The sequence below is a fragment of the Oreochromis niloticus genome, linkage group LG9 (genome assembly GCF_001858045.2).
Source record: "Oreochromis niloticus isolate F11D_XX linkage group LG9, O_niloticus_UMD_NMBU, whole genome shotgun sequence".
NCBI lineage: Eukaryota > Metazoa > Chordata > Actinopteri > Cichliformes > Cichlidae > Oreochromis > Oreochromis niloticus.
The window spans coordinates 20,300,928-20,318,384 of record NC_031974.2 but is presented as its reverse complement, the minus strand read 5'-3'; the positions used below and the strand labels follow the sequence as shown (position 1 = coordinate 20,318,384).

General features: G+C 41.7%; 1 protein-coding gene across 1 annotated transcript in view; it reads left to right on the top strand.

The window, feature by feature from the left end:
• The window catches only part of stau2 (staufen double-stranded RNA binding protein 2), a 102,566-nt gene that overhangs the window by 40,779 nt on the left and 44,330 nt on the right, over positions 1 to 17,457 (top strand). The window contains exons 10-12 of the mRNA XM_005471792.3: positions 2,944 to 3,072; positions 5,981 to 6,038; positions 16,486 to 16,841. Of these exons, the coding sequence (XP_005471849.1) occupies positions 2,944 to 3,072; positions 5,981 to 6,038; positions 16,486 to 16,841 (543 nt within the window). The remainder of the gene's footprint in view (positions 1 to 2,943; positions 3,073 to 5,980; positions 6,039 to 16,485; positions 16,842 to 17,457) is intronic.

Genomic DNA, 17,457 nt, shown 5'->3' with positions numbered 1-17,457 from the left:
TTATTAGTCCAGTAAACAGAGTAGGATCTTTGTATGAGGAAATCTCATCAGATACCACAGTTATCTCTTTCAGAGTTGTTTAGCCCATTTGAGGTCATGCATGAAAAACGACAGGAGAAGAAAAATAATTTGTGTCTGCAAGTTGAAACTATTTCAGTTAATACATTGTGCACTTTAAACTTGGAATTTGCCTTCTTTAATTTACCTGTCCCACTTTTACAAGTTAAAGCTAAACTACTGTTTCTGCCAAATTTGTCTCTTTTATTATACATGTGTTAAAATTAATTTGCAATTAAGATTAAAGGACAATCTTGAGAAATGCTATGTTAATTTGAAAAGAATTTGTCAGGTAAATGTCAATGACATTTATGTAAATCAGATCATTACATGATTTTGTTTTATTAAGCTGTCACAAATCAGTCAAGCACATTGTGTAAAGTAGGGAATCCATACAATGCTATAGTTCAATAACTATTCAATTATGAACTCAATAAATATTCACAACACAGTGATTCTGCAGTACATAGTCTTTAGCAGTACGCTGCAATAGTTTTGTAACCGAAGAAGAGAAAACTGAATCTTTGTGTGTTATTGCTCCTCACTTTTAATGAGTCGGTTCAATGAATTAGCTCTTTGATTTGCTTTCCCCTGCTATCCATGTTGTCTGGTACTTTCCCTCTGAGTTTCTTCCTAACTTCATCTCTTGAGAAATTGTACCAGCCAGTTTACAGTTGGTTTAGTGTTTTAATGAGAATATTGATATTTGACATCAGTGTATATTGAAAGTATTTCACATGAGGAAGTAATTAGTTATGTTGCTGCTTTGATATTCTGCCCCACCCTTAATGTGAAAGAAAAACGTCTTTGCATGTTGGACTGATGTGAACCATACAGAGGTCTGACTTACTGTGCTGCTTGTAATTCACTTATTTTTTTTAGCAGAGATGACAAAAAGGTGTCTTTTTAAATTTTCTGTGACAGCCACACCTTCACATAATTTGTATCTACAAAACATTTCTAAATTTGTTCAGGTACGACACTATTGATGAATCACTGATTAGCGTGTGAAACATTCATATGTATCGTAAACAGCAAAGCAAAAGAAATGCTCAGAATTACAGGTAAAGAAAATGAAATACCAAATGGAAAGGTGACTGTCATTGACTTGTCATAGCTGAGTGTTGTCATATACAGTTCTTGGTACTGTTCCATAGATACCAGGGAATCTAGATTTCTTTTTTCCATTGAACTAAGTTTCTCATCTTGGAGTGACCAATCTGGTTGCTCCTTGTGCTCGACCTTTTTTTTTTTCTTTTTCTTTTAGTCTTTTCATCCTTTCATCCTTTATTTTCCTGTATCAATTCTGATTTCCAAACTGGGTTTTTTTCTTCTTTTTTAAAAAAAATTGAGCCACAGTGAGTTTCTTGGGTAGAGATATTTTAGCCCTTTTAACCTCATATTTTAACCTCAATTATTTCAGCCTGAGCTAGTGTCTTCAGTTGGACTTTCACCCACTTGCAGGATTCTCTCATACATCTCTTTCTCTACGTCACCTGGCATCAAACATCTTTCTTTATATAAAGAAATTAGCTAATGGCAATAAATTTGATAGTAATTTTGTGTACGTGATTGTTTTTTGCGCAGGGCAAGAATGTTTCCATGAAAATATTCATGAATGAGCGTCATTGATCCAGAGAGCTTGTGGTTTGTTCTTTGCAAACCTAAGTCATGCGGTCATGTTCTTTTTAGAGAGAAGAGGCTTTCTCCTCGCAGCCCTTCCAAACAAACCACACTTGTTCAGTCTTTTTCTAATTGTGCTGTCATGAACTTTAAAATTCAACATGCTAACTGAGGCCTTTTTTTGTTTGATTGTTTATTCGTTTGTTTGGTTTTTTGCAAATTCTTTGACCATATTTTTGGGTGAATTTTCTGGGACATATACTCCTGGAAAGATTGTGGCATTGTACTAACCCACACCGCTTCACACCGTAAAATTGCTAAACGTGTGCATTTAGAGGTGTTATTTATGCTCGCCATTTTAACAGCAGTCTGTCTTTTTCTCTTCCTATTCATCTTTCCCTGGCTGCCTCTCCCAGTCAAACTCTCCCACTTAGTCTCTCGTTCCATAATCCTTTTCTTTCATGTGAAGAACAGAGCTTCTCTTAGCATCAGGCGGTAATTCAGCCTCAAACCTATTCTCCATGCCTCTTTGATGCACACATTAGTCCCCGTGAGTGTGTGTGTTCTTTTGTGCAGTCCACTCCATCTTCTAAAATTTCCACATTGTTTCCTTTGGTAGGCAGCAGGGCTCAAATGAGTCTCTGTTTTCGTATCGTTTGTCTGAAGCCATCACTTCAGAAAGGGCTCCACCTTTTGTCAAATGCTTTTTGAGGAGCTGATCATCGTTTAAATTTTGATAAAAGAGTGATTGTGTTTGTTTAGTGATTGGGGAATTTATTGAGGCCTTCCTTCCTTCTCCTTCTGTTGTGACCTTCGTGATGTATTCCGATGAGTACTTAGCGAGCATGTCAGACCACTTTGACTGAGTGCACTGAGGCCTGGCAGTTCACAGGCTTTGGCTCCCAGAATGTTATTTGTACAGTGTAATTGTCTGTTTGGATAACATAACGACGTCTGATATTCTCTTGGAAATTTCTGCTTACATTCTGTGTAGACAGATTTAATGTTTTGGGATTACTGAAAAACAAACACTTCACTCAGATTCTTTTGGTGCAATGTGCACTGCATGGCTGCCTCAGCTCAGAAAAAGAGAGCAAAGAAACTTCTTTTTTTTAAAGTAAAGAACAGTTAGTCATTATCACAACAGGATGCGTCAGCAAAACCATAATGTTCAGTTGTGAATCAGCAAATATTGCTACTGTCTTTATCTCACTTGTGTGTACTGGTTTCTTTATATGCGTGTTTTCCTCCATTCCCATACAGGTGAAGGTGAATAATGAGGTTGCCACGGGAACAGGGCCCAACAAGAAGGTTGCCAAGCGGAATGCAGCTGAGGCTATGCTGCTACAGCTGGGATACAAGGCCTCCACAGTCCCTCAGAACCCGGCTGAGGTAAAAACGCCTTCGCCAACTTGTATATTTCATATCTGTTTTATATACAAGCCTCCCACTTTGCTGCACAACTGTTTATTTATCTTACTTCCTGACTGGTAGTAGTTGTATATTGTTGAATGTTATTTGAAGTTTTAAAAGATTCTACATGATGGGGGGAAAAAATAAATCACACAATTAATTATACAGAAGGTTTTGTTCACAGCCGTTTTAGAAATGTAAACTTTCCCAGCGCTGGTATCTTATACTACATCTATAAATTTTCTCATTTGTTTCATAATGATATGAATATATCAGTATGATCCACAGATTACATTTGCTTCTGATTTCTTGTAGCTACTAAAGTGAAAACGTGTTAAACTGTTGAAGAGGTGGACACTTTATTAGTTATACCTTGATAGCGCTAAGCTGGCTCCCCTTTTGCCTTCAGAACTGCAATAATTCTTCGTGGCACAGATTAATCAAAGTGCTGGAAACATTCCTCAGAGATTTTGAACCACATTGACATGACATCATCATGCATTTGCTGCAGATGTTGTCAGTTGCACATCCATAATGTGAATCACATCCCAAAGGTGCTCTGTTGGATTGATTGTGAGGCCATTTGAGTACACTGAACTCATTGTGATGTTCAAGAAATACGTTTGTGATTTTTTGAGCCTTGTGACATGGTGTAATATCCTGCTGGAAGTAGCCAACAGAAGATGGATATTGTGTGGTCATAAAGAGGTGGACATGGTCAACAACAGCTCACCTTCCTAGTCAGGTAGGCTGTGGCATTAAAAAGATGCTCAGCTGGTACCAAAGGACCTATGAAAATATGGAAATGCTAAAAAATATCACTCACACCATTATACCACCACCAGCAGCGTGAACCATTGAAACAACCCAGGATTGATCGATGTTTTAATGTTGTTTACATGAAATTATTATCCTGCCACTTTTCCAATCTTCTGTTCTGCAATTTTGGTGAGCCCTTGTGAATTGTAGCACCTGTTTCCTGTTCTTATCTGACAAGAGTGGCACCCAGTGTGGTCTTCTGCTGCTGTAGCCCATCTGCACCAAGGTTCGATGTGCATTTAGAGATGCTGTTCTGCATACCTTTGTTGTATCAAGTAGTTATTTGAGTTACTGTTGCCCTCCTAGAGAACTGGTACTCATTTTCTCTTTTTTGGACCATTCTCGGGTTTATAGAGAACGGTCATAAGTTTCTGGAATACTTAGATACTTAGACCACCCTGTGTGGCACCAACAACCATGCTACGTTCAAAGTCACATAAATGTCCTTTCGGGTACCTAATATAATGGCTAATGAGTGCAACATAAATGTATAGTATGTAGGTTGCTTTAGGTCACTTAATTACAGACACTCATGAGTTATTCCAATTGGTTTTTATTTCCTCTGTCACGTTTCTGTTTGCCTATCAAGGTCTGGGGTGCAGGGGGCAGCAGTCTAAGCAGAGACACCCAAATAACACTTTGCAATTGTTATTAGCATCAGAGCTAGAAGAATGGTGATAACTGATGGTACCTATAAAGCTGTATGCTGAAGAACTACATTAGGAAACTTCATGCACTGCCCTGACTTTATCTCATCTCTACAACCCCGCACAGTAATTCTGATACTCAATTCCCAGATTTATCTCAAATCCCAGTGCTGCTGACCTATTATACAACCCGTTCAGGTTCTCTGAACCATGTGTGTTTTGCAAGCAACCATTGATCACCAACATCTTTATTCACCTCGTTGGTTTTTAAGCTCAAGGGAGCAGAATCAGATAGAGATACTGTTACATAACCAGTCTCTCTGTAGAATGTTAATTGTTCCCCAGACAGCTCATTAGTTTGATATATGATGCTGCATATATATATACTATTCAGAAAACCAAATCTTAGAACTAAAGGAGGGTTAAACATGACATGCTCCGAAGAAAGCGCATCTCAGTTAGCAGCCAGTAATTTCCTTCCTTTCAGTTTGATTTCCTCAGCTCTGACATTAATTACTTTGATCTTCTGTGTAGTTACTGCTACTGAGACTTCAGCTGAGCAGTTTTTGAAAGTTTTAAACTCTCTGCACACTGAATGCCCCATTTACACAAGTCTCCAGGGGAATGTCAAACGTTACAGACATGTAATCAAATCCACCATTGGATGCTTCATTCTTTAGCCCTATAAACCACTGTGTTTTGTTTTCTAAGGTTTCAGATATGTGAGTCTGCTGTTATGGAAATAAGCAGTGAGTCTCCCTGTTTAAGCTAATTTCTGGCAAGAGGTGAGACCTGTCTGGTTACACTCAAGATGCAATATTTAGACAGAACAAAGTTAGTGGCCGATACGTGACTCTGCAATAGGTCGACAACTCCGACAACTTCTCTCTACAAATTAGTTAAACGGCTTACTTTTCTTTTGATCTCAGACAACCCAGAGCTCTGTAGCTTTTGTAAGATAGGTTGTCTTTCTTTCGAGCACTTTCTCTCACGCCGTCCTTCCGTTCCTCCTTTCTCTCTGTTCGCTGTGGCTCTCTTGCACTGAAATTCCACTGTAGCGTGGGTGAATTTGTTTACAGCAATGTCATCTCCTCAGCTGTCACACATTTGAGAAATGATTTGTTTGTGTTTCACATGTGTTTGTGGCTGTGTGTGTTTGTGCAAGCAGACGCGCACACCACAGCAGAAGTAACACATTGAATAGGAGCCTTTTTTTTGTTACCAAACATTGACAACCCCCCTAATTAAGTAGCTGGCCTAGAGACACTAGGCTCCTTAAGCATCCCCTCCTGTGAGCACTCGTCTCTTTGTGGACCAAACAGTAGGAAGGAACTTGTCTGACATGCGTGAAGAAGCTGTCTGTTCAAGAATCTACATCTCTCTTACCTCCCCCTTCTCTCCTTCTCTCCACATCACTACAGATGGACAACAAAGGCTGGAATGGACAAAAGGCGTCTTTTACTGAAGCGACAAGCAACAGTGAGTATCGGCACGTCTCCCCGTGTTTCTTTCCATTTCCTTCTCCTCCTCCTCTCTGGCTCTCCATCATTCCCTCCATCCTGCAGGTGGTTTTAGCCACCGAGATGGCCCGGCGTTTAATCTCTGTGACTGGTCAATGGGCCTCTGACTGTCAGCTTAATTGGCCGTGCGTCCTCGTGGGGAGCCTGCGAATTCAGGCTCATTCACACAGGCTTACAGGGCCGGCACACAGAGGCCCTCCGGGGAGTCCCTCCGCTGCCTTCCTGTGCAGAAAACATAGCCTTTCACTCAGGATTAACACACAAGTGCACAGGAGTATAGGGTATGTGCACATACACATACCCTTAATCCTCAACACATAGAGACACTGCAACTGTCATACATGTTTACAAAGTTTATTACATCAGTGGTTAAAGTAGTTAGCAGATTTCTCAAACTGATGAGACCAAAAACAAAATAGTAAATAAAATGTACACAACACTAATTACACAAGGCTAGTTTGCTATAAAAGATTTTTAGACTATTTACTTGAGAAATGTTTTGCAGTTGAGTAGTGATCTAGTAAAGGTATTTCCATGTGTGCTCATGCGGTTGCACTGATTGGACATTAAACATTAAATAGAGCAGGTAACTGCCTGGTTTCCAGTGGATTGGGTGGATGTGATGTGTCCTGCCTCGAGTATGCTCCACCTAGCCAACACCCCATGATCAAAATGGGGTAATTTTCAGGTAGACTATCACCTGTTGTTCGTTAAATGTATGAAAGGAAACTGTTATACTCTAACCTGATTCCCCTGACATTGTCTGGCTTACATTATCCAGAAGGCCACTAATGTGACTACCTGTGACTCTCGTGCTACAGGTTCGGGCTCAGCTTTCTTAGTAAAGTTTGTGTTGTAACTAGTTGCTGAAACAGAATAAGTAATTAATAAATCATTACACCTAGTATTACAGAATGTCAAACTAGTGCTAAAAGGGGCCAAAGTAGTGGAAAAAACAGAAGTGGTGATATCCACGCTCTGGAATAAATGTTCAAAAAGGCCTTCGGCAGTTAAAATGTGCATTGAGCACACAAGATTAGTAGTAGGTCTTTGCTAGATATTAATTTTTTGTATTGCAATTTGGATCTCTGTGCAGGTTTTTAGCAGCACGGTTGTGAAAATCACAACACCAGTCAATTAATTGGTCCAGTGTGTAGGTCCAGCATGGACTACAATGAATGAACACACTTGAGTCTTATGGACTAAAGTCTTCCTTTAAATTTCTCACTAATGGGATAATCAAGTACAAAAAGGAATACATGGCCTTGGCTTTGGTTTATAGTGAAAGATAAGATAAGATGGCCTTTATTAGTCCCACAGGTGGGAAATTTGTTTTGTTACAGCAGAAGTGCAAAGTTATGTAGCAGAAATTAGAAAACACTGGAATGCAATAAAATACAATAAAATAAAATAAAATAAAATACTATATACAATAGAATAAAATAGAATAGAATAATATATACAATAGAATAAAATAGAAATACAAATACTATATACAACTGAGTAGGAAAATACAAAAACACAACTTCGTCAGAAGAAGAATTGCACGTATACCAGTCTTATTGCACATGTGTGGGTTTGTGTGTTTGATCAGCTGCAAAAGTCTTTATTGTAGAGTCTGACAGCAGTGGGGAGGAAAGACCTGCGAAATCTCTCCGTCCCACACCGTGGGTGCCGCAGTCTCCCACTGAAGGAGCTGCTCAGTGCTGTCACAGTCTCATGCATGGGGTGGGAGATGTTGTCCAACGGGGATGACAGCTTAGCCACCATTCTCCTGTCACTCACCACCTCCACTGGGTCCAGAGGGCATCCTAGAACAGAGCTGGCCCTTCGGATCAGCCTGTTCAGTCTCTTCCTGTCCCCAGCAGAGATGCTGCCCCCCAGCAGACCACACCATAAAAGATGGCTGAGGCCACCACAGAGTCATAGAAGGTCTTCAGGAGTGGGCCCTCCACTCCAAACGACCTGAGTCTCCGAAGCAGGTACAGCCTGCTCTGCCCTTTCCTGTAGAGGGCGTCTGAGTTATGAGTCCAGTCCAGTTTGTTGTTCAGATGAACACCAAGGTACCTGTAGCTGTCCACAGCCTCGATGTCCATACCTTGGATGTTCAGTGGTTGCAGTGGAGGATGCTTGTGCCTGCGGAAGTCTACCACCAGCTCCTTGGTTTTACTGGCGTTGATCTGGAGGTAGTTCAGCTGGCACCAGTCCACAAAGTCTTGAGTCAGTCCTCTGTACTCCTTGTCGTCCCCATCAGTGATGAGGCCGACTATTGCAGAGTCATCAGAGAACTTCTGCAGGAAGCACTGGGTGGAGTTGTGGGAGAAGTCTGCAGTGTAGATGGTGAAGAGGAACGGAGCCAGAACCGTTCCCTGTGGGGCCCCCGTACTGCAGACGACCCTGTCCGACACACAGCCCTGAGTCCTCACATACTGTGGTCGGTCGGTGAGGTAGTCCAAAATCCAGGTAGTGAGGTGATGGTCCACTCCAGAGTTCTCCAGCTTGTCCTTCAGAACCGAGGGAAGAATGGTGTTGAAGGCACTGGAGAAATCAAAGAACATGATTCTCACAGTGCTCCCAGCGGTCTCCAGGTGAGCGAGGGAACGATGTAGGAGGTGAATGATGGCATCATCCGCTCCAATGCCAGGCTGGTAGGCAAACTGAAGTGGGTCCAGTGATGAGCTCACAAGGCGCCGAAGCTGAGCCAGGACCAGCCGCTCCAGGGTCTTCATCAGGTGGGATGTCAGAGCCACCGGCCTGTAGCTGTTGAGGTCCTTGGGGCGTGAAGTCTTTGGCACTGGAACAACACAGGAAGTTTTCCAGAGCTGTGGGACTCTTCCCAGCCTCAGGCTCAGGTTGAAGAGGTGCTCCATCACACCACACAGTTGGTCCGCGCAGGACCTGACGACCCTCGAGCTGATGCCATCTGGACCCGCTGCCTTCTTGGCTTTAATCCTCCTCAGTTCCCTCCGAACCTGGGTGGTTGAGAGAGACAGGCTGGAGCCTTGTGTTGAGTGTGTATTGGATGCTGTTGTTGGGGGTGGGGAGGAGTGAGCAGGGTGAATAGAGGAGGTGTGAAGTGTCTGAGGTGTCAGAGGTGGAACAGCAGCAGTGGGGGTGGGTGAGTCTGCAGCCGATGTTGGAGACTGCCTCATGGCTGAATCAAATCTGTTGAAGAAATGATTCAGTTCATTTGCCCGCCTCACATCCTTCCCAGGCAGAGAGTTCTGATGTTTGTGGCCTGAGATGGTTCTGAGGCCTCTCCAGACTTCACCAACATTGTTTTGCTGAAGCTGGTTCTCATTAGACCAAAGCTAATGGCATCGCCTACTGTAATTAGCAAATGTTAGCATGCTAACAGTCTAAACTATGATGGTAAATAAAGTTAACCTCCTAAACATTACCATGTTAGCCTTGCCATTGCTGTTATAGCTGTACAATGCCCAAGCCTGTTAATGTACAAACAGATACAAAGGAGAAACAGATCATTATCTCACCTTATGGACATCTTCAAAAGGTCAACAAATGCAAAATACATTTCCTGTCTGGATTTATGTAAGATCTTACATAGGAATGTGATGGCCTTCAAGGACATTTTATTTATAGAAGAGGCTTTGTCTCAAAGGACTCTTCACTGAGAACCTTAAGGGTGTAATTTTAAAACAGCTGGCCTCCATCAGTGTCTCTTGTTAAGTTGATTGTCTTGTCTGTAATCAAAATAAAAAATAATGACGAAAATCTCACATTAAAGTCAAGAAGCTATTTCAAGAATTCGCATTCTATTTTTAGTTGTTTTGCTGTCTCCGGAGCCTGGCAGTGGTGTTATTTTTCTAGTCGTGCCACATGTGGCATAAGTTGCATACGTGTTGTTTGTTTTTTTTAAATATTACGTGTGAAAGAAGTTTCCCAAGAATTAATTGTCATGGTGTTGCTTAAGCATGTAAGTATCTGAGCTTGATTATATTTTTGTGATGTCCTAGATTGAGTTTTAAAAAAAGCAGCTGTAAGCAGTTTTAAACTAGGAAAGTAAATGCCAGCAGCTTGAGAAAGAGCAGTTTGTGACTCAAATGAACAATCTGTGAGATGTCGAGCAGCAGAGGGGAAAACAGATAGCTTTAATAGATTCAAATGTGCTGTCGTCACTTTGGTCTAATGGAGGGTTTTGGCAGAGCTCCGGCTCCCTGACATGGGGGATCCAGCTTCACTCTGGAGAGGAGAATGGTTGTCATGCTTAGCGCACTTATGTTGAGAGAGTAATCGCCCAGATTTGTTGCATTGCTCACTGCTGGTTTAGACTTGATAGGCAGGACCCAGATGAGAACTGAGCCTGTGCCACAGTTTTTATAGCACTCAAATCTGTGATTTAGTCCAGTTTGTGAAAGATATATTATCTAAATTATATTTGTAGATAAATGATTGTTCTCTTGGAAAAACTATTTTGGTGGTTGTGGTTTCTATGGAAGCCCGAGCTTCAGTCATTGCCCAATACCTCCAGAGTAGAGCCTCTTGGGAAACAAAATCTTCCTTTTTTCGACGACTGTTCCTATTGTTGGCTTGGAGTGTGCCTTTGGGCCATTGCCATTTCCACTTAGTTTATCTCACACTCAGCATGAGGCTTAACTATCTGCTAATTAGCTCTTTAAAGTTGCCCAAACCGCACAACACTCACACGACGCTAATGTCTGAATAATGTTTATTGCATAAACACCATTTACAACTCATTCAAACAGATACAGCTGGTCTCAGTTTTCTGTGTGCGTGTGTCTGTCAGTGCTGAATGGAAGATGTTTCTTGTTTGTCTTTTGTTTTGACGTATAGTGTGAATAAGTAGAAGTCTGGCTGGGAGTTAAAAAAAAAAAAAGTGGGGCGAAAATCCTTTCTTTTCCTCGCAGCTGTTCAGACTTTGCGAGTGTTTAAACAGGGCCCGTGTTTATAGGTGAATAAAATTAAAACTTATAATCCTCAATATTGTAGCCATCTTTGTTGATGTAGCAACATCTGTTTTCGACTCTTTATAACGGCAGTGTTACATATTATGTGGATCTTTTCTGAATGAGACTTAGTTTTTCAGAAGCACAACAAAACAACTGCTCATCTCATTTTTTTCATTTTCTTTAATCTTATGACGGGAGTCCAAGAATAACTCACTGTGCAATACCATCGAAGTATGTCACCCACAGTCATGATATATCACAACACATTTTTCCGTAGTGATTACATTTTCAAAAAAAAAAAGCTTAAATTCTCTACATTCACTACTACACTGTGTTGTTAGGATGGGATTTATTTATTTTTTTGTTAAATTTAAATATACTTCAGTTAATATGCTTTCTTCCACTGTTCAAATAATGCCACGAGAGAAAGCAATATGTTTGGTTCCACCCCGTATTTTATATCATACAGATTTTTAGTGTAAAATGTGTAAAAATGTTAGAAAGCCCAGCCCTGAGTCTGAACCAAAGGAAGGTTACCATAGAAAAAAACTGCTTCAAATCTGTCTTCCTCAATGAATTGAGACTTGGCTCAGTCACACTAGTGTAAAACAAGGGTGGCAGTCTCTATGCTGCTAAGAAAAATCGCATTCGATGATCAAGTGCAGGTAGTTGCAGCAATCAGCTGCAATCAGAGGTTAAATGTGCAACGCCTGTAATGACTTCAATTCTAAGGTTGTTGCACCGGTCGTCTGGTGGGAGGCAACCTGTCTCTAAACAATCATGGCCTAACTGCACATACTCTCAGACTTGTGAGCTGCCATGTAATTTGTAAACGCAGACAGACTGCCATTTTGCAATCAATCTGAGTCACCAATGAGTGCAACACATCTGCAAGAGTGCCTGTGTCATTTTACAGTTAAATTGCTGTCCTGCAGCGACTACATCACTATTTGTCGAGGAATTTCTATTTAAAATTGATGTGGTTCTGTCTGGACTGTTAATGTAAGTAGTTAATGTTCATTTTTGTTCATGTGGATTGCAGCGGATTTGCAACAGAAGGCAACAGATTTTCTACAGTTTATCACAGCTAATAACTATATTTTTACTAACAGTGACAGATTGTGTGTAATTGCCAGCTTCACCCCATTCAGCTGCAAACTGATAGCACACCAAGTCCGTCTTATTGCTGTTTTTCGCCATCATGATGCACCAAGTCCCCTTGAAGACAGCAACTGAATCCGAGTGGTCCCAGACCTGGTCTCGATCTTTGAAGCAAATGTTATAAAAACAAAAAACACAAAAGCCTAAGTTCACATGGTTGCAATAATTTGGTTGTGCCATGCTCTTCCCTTGTGTCATTGTACCATATGTGGATATACCCATTTTCTCAAATTAACTCCAAACAGCATAGGGAGAATGAGGTCATCTCCAAAGTTCCTTATTACCTAAAGTGTTGCATGCTTGAGGTAATAATCAGTTTCAGAGACATTCTCACTATTGGAAATGTTTAGGCAAGGGAGCTGCTTTGATAAATTGTGCAGGAGGACAGACACAGAACACTGTTAAGTCACCAAAGAATTACTACTACTACTATGGAGCAAGAAGGTTTCTAGTACCTAGGCCCCTGGGTAGTATCCACTCTGACTATATCCCATATTTGCACTTGCTTCTTTCAGCTGCCTAGAAAAGTAAAAGATGTGTTTACTCCCAACCCTATTGGCTAGTTTAGTACACCTTCAAAAGAAAAAGAAAAAAACTCTAACCCAAAATGATCTTAGCCATGAACAAAGCCTGCAACAAAGGTCCGGACCTTCAAAGTCCGGACTTGAATCCTATCCAAAGTTTTCATGTGACGTCAGAGCTACTGCGTCACGCCCACCTGACAGGCAGAAACAGTATTGCAGCTCTTTACCCTCCAGCTGTACTTTCAACATTTTCGAGTTTAACTCAGCCAAAATGCCAGATAGTTGCTGTGCTATCGGATGCACTAATCAATGCACTAATGAACGTTTATTTATAGCTGCCAGAATGGTGTAGAAAATGGCACCAACATGTGAGCAAACCTCACCTAAATCTGCCAAATGAGGACAAATTGCATCAATCCCTGCTTCTTCACAGCAACTCAGGCTGTCAGTGGCGGCTCATTTAAACTGTAGGAACGATTTACCTGACATCAGAAAAATACTCGCTCAACTTTACTGTTATGCCATGAAAACAGAATATTCAAGTTTTTAGATTGACTGTTAATAGAAATTCTAGAGAGACTTTACTGTGTGATTTAATTATTACTTTCAGTGAGTGGACACCTCAGGTCAAACAAATTTTAAATGGTTTGTTTTTGGCTCAATTCTGAAATTAGAGCAATTAGAGGTGCTGCTGGAAGTTATCATTGGCATTTTGTTAATTGTGTGTCTGCTAGGTTAGTAGAAACTAGGCTAGGTTAGACGCAAAAACTAAAAATCACAGCCAAAGAAAGAATCATAGTCCACATTTTAGGTGTAGCTCTAGATATAATTTTAAAACATTACCCACAGGCCTCTCCGTGGGGCCCAAAAGTGTTAGAGGGCCACAGAAGGCTGACAAACTTCTCCCCTTTCCCCCCAAACAACAAGTGAACCATTTGCAATGGCATCTTAGTTGGAAAACTCACTAAAGGGGCCCTATGTAGGGATGTGTGCAAAGGACACCAGCTGCCTCAGAATGTGAGGATGATATAGGGGCCTAATAAGCATTATTGTCAGATGATTGTTTAATGTTTTATGTAAGTAACTGACGTGGCAAATATCATATCCTTTGATCCATTTTCAGGTTAGTTATAGGACATAAAGCAGGAAGGAACACTTGAAAAGGTTTCAAAAACTCAGTTCTGTTTGAACATTTTTTTCAAATTTAGCTTTAAAAGCTGTTGCATATTGGCAGCCCAAAAATGGGTTAACTCTATTTTTGATCTTCTTCCATTTACTAGCCTGAGGTAACACAAACGCAATTTCCTACACATAACCAATGCTGTCATTGACGAGCTATGCTCCACACAAAGAATATTTCTGCGTTATATAAGGCATAGTGAGAGAAAGTAGGTAAATATGTCAAGGGCTGTCCATTTATCCCTCTGTCTTTCTGTTCTTTCCGTTCCCAGACAAAACACCCACACACTTACCTCAGGCACCTACAACCCTCATTGTACTCTTTGTGTGTGTGCGCGTCAGTGTCCTTTGCCCTATGTAAGCTCTGGAAGGCATTGCTACAACAAACAGGGTGGCTTAGAGACAGGAAGAGAGCATAAAAAGAAAGCATAAGTAAAAGAAGTAAGAGGGTGATTTTTCTCCCTTCTATTCCCATGGGTCTTGCAGAACGGCTTTTCACTTGAGTTGCCACATTTCATTTCCTGCTGTTCATATGTGTGTGTGTGTGTGTGTGTGTCTGTGCATTGTGTGCATGTGTAAGCTATGTGAAGGTCTTGCTCCACAGTGGTGATTTATAGCGGCGGGCTTCGGCCCTATCTGTTTTCGATCAGTCTCATGCTTGCCTCTGGCTTTCCTCCAATGCTCCCCTGGCCCACCGGACACCGAGTCTGGGTGGGACCCCTCTGCAACTGCCTGGAACCGGTACCACAAATAAGCTCTCCCTACTCCTCCGTTCCCCACTTCTCAGGCTCAGCCTGCTTTTCTCCCGCTCTCCCCTTTCACTAACTTTCTCCCACTTTATGTACACAATTTCACAATCACTGTCCAGCATCACGCGCAAACACATTCAGCCACTCTTGCTTATTCACTCCCACTGTCTCTCCTCCATTGTCTCACTCTTGTTGTTTCTTGCTCTCACGCTCTCGCTTACCATCTGACACCAGCTTTAAGTACTCAATCACATGCAAACATGCAAACACTCTCACATGCACTGGGCAGTCACAGAAACTCACATGGATCACATTGACTGCCTCCTCCTCCCCCCCTCCTCCAATTCTCTTTGTCCACTGCTGATGTCATGTTGGCTAACACCTTTCATTTTTTATGATGCTGCATTCAAAATGTGCAGGCCTGCAAGTTTTACTTGTGTAAATTCAAATTAAAGTTGTCATCATGATTGGGAGGAGGGGGGAAAAGTCCTAGCATTTGTGTCATTGTTGGCAAGGGGCCGCTTGTTGTAGTACGAGCAATAAGTTCTGGATTTCATTGCTGTTTCCTTCAGCTTTTCTGCTGCTCTGGAAAGGAATGCAAACTTCATTGTTCATTATGGGAAATACTGTCAGCAGGTTCCCAGAAACCTTACACTAGAGTAAGCTACAGTTGTGCAAAACTCTGTCCTTGTTTGTGTATTTCTGTCTGTGATTGTAAATGTTAACTGAAACAGGAAGTGACCTGTCAGTCAAGTGCTCGCTCCAGCGCTTTCTCCCAGCTGTTGGTCCATATACACACAAACAAGCCCACAGACATATGCACAGACACACAGACAGCTGGTCTTCCTGTCTCTGGTGACCTTGGCTGGGCTTGGAGGCTCCTCATGGGTTTCACATTCACTCATCCCCACATCCTCTTCCATCTGAACGAGCTGCCAGCTCATCCTCCTTCTTTTATCCTCTCTTTACAATTCCTTGCATTCTTTTAATGCCTTGTACTCCTTCCTTTCGCTTTCACCATGACCACAGAGTAACAAACGTATTGAATCCCATCCCACGGGCATTTCCTGCTTCCGCAAAACTTTCACGTCAGTGATTACAGAGTCTAGAAAGCCTTAAAATGGTGCTGTTGTGTTCAGATGGCTAGAACTACAGTATGTATTGATTGGGCTGCATCCAGTTTCACTTGTTAGACCACAAAGGTGCCTCGGCCAGGCCATTTGGGACATTTCCTCATTATTTTCAAAATAATAGAACAGGAACCTTTTTTCTGAGACTAAACTTCCTTTGAGGTTCGGGCGGGTCTATGTTTGAAGACATAATAACTGGAGCAGGATGCCAGTGAAGTGACGGTGCTGTTTTCCATCAAAGATGAAGTCATAGACGCTCTGTTGATATTGGTGGATGCTCCGTTTGTGTCTCTGTGTTTGTGTTTGAGAGTGAGAAAGAAAGAGGCTGTGTGTGTGTTTCCCAGCAGACGCTTTGATAGTGCTTGGACCTGCCAAAACACAAGTAACTGTCAACTACGTTTGGTGATGAAATGCCAGTTTAGGAGCTCACACTTGTAGGCACACAAATGGACACAGTTGGGCACCCACATAGACAAACTCTCCTTGGTATTGTCTTATTGTGAGTGGCTAAGGAATCTGTATTCATGAGATTTCAACATTCAACTCTTAATTATGAGATACATAATAACCTTTTTCTCTGTTCTCGTTCCTAATGTCATTCCTTTATTCTGTTTTGCCTCTTTTAACTCTTTATACTTTTCTTTGTGTCCATTTATCTATTCATACTAACATCTTTTTTAATCTTCTCCATCCACCTCCCTCCCTTCCTCCCCTCCTTCTTTACCCCTCCAGCCCAAAAGGGTCTGCTCCACCTAAGCCCAGATGTCTATCAGGAGATGGAGGCCAGTAGAAAGCAGGGTGGCAGTGCTCCGGGCCCCGGGAGCACCAGTAGCAACTCCGTTAACTACATGGCATCAAAAGACATGGGGCCCTGCTCTGCCCCGCTACCCCCAGGACACCCTTCTTATTACAGTGGCTCATCCTCCTCACCCAGCCCAACCGCTACCATGGCCAGGGAGCTGCTGCTGAATGGTCAGTCACCCACAGCCGAAGCCTCACTGCCCTTGAAGGGGAAGAACCTGGCCTGTGGTGTCTCGGTGCAGCCAGCACAGCAGCTGGACTACCTGGCTCGCATCCAGGGCTTCCAGGTAAGATGCAAAAGAGGTGAACCTCTAAAATTTCTGTACCTCTAAAACATAATTTTTATAGGTAAGTGGCCTGTGTTATGCCCTAATTTTTACAGTCTTACCAAACATTTTTTATTGGCAGTAATATAGGTGAATTCATTAAATGTGTCACTCTGTCAATGGAAGTACCTCAGCATAGTTAGTACAAAGTTCAGATTGGGGAAACTTACTTGGATGAGAAAACAAAAGCAAATGATTAAACTACCCATGGTTTCCATTGTAAACTCCCTTCACAGTTCATAGACGTTCTGGTTCAAATTTTAACCAGCTTTAATTACCAGAGGGTTTCCCACAAGAAATTGGTTGTCAGATGTTGTATTCTACTGCAGAGCAAACACCAGATGAGCTGATTTGGACAGATCCCGATGGCTCTCATTTGTTACTTTTTTGTTACCTCTTATTAATGTTAGTTTCTTGGTAAATATTTAACCTGTCACCCTTTTCCTTCTTCACATTTACATAGCCTTAATATGGCAATGCCATGATATAATGACATTCTGTTTACAACCTTACTGGTTGTCAGACAGATTTTGTTTCCTTTCTATTGGATAGACTCTCAGATCTCAACATGCAGTTT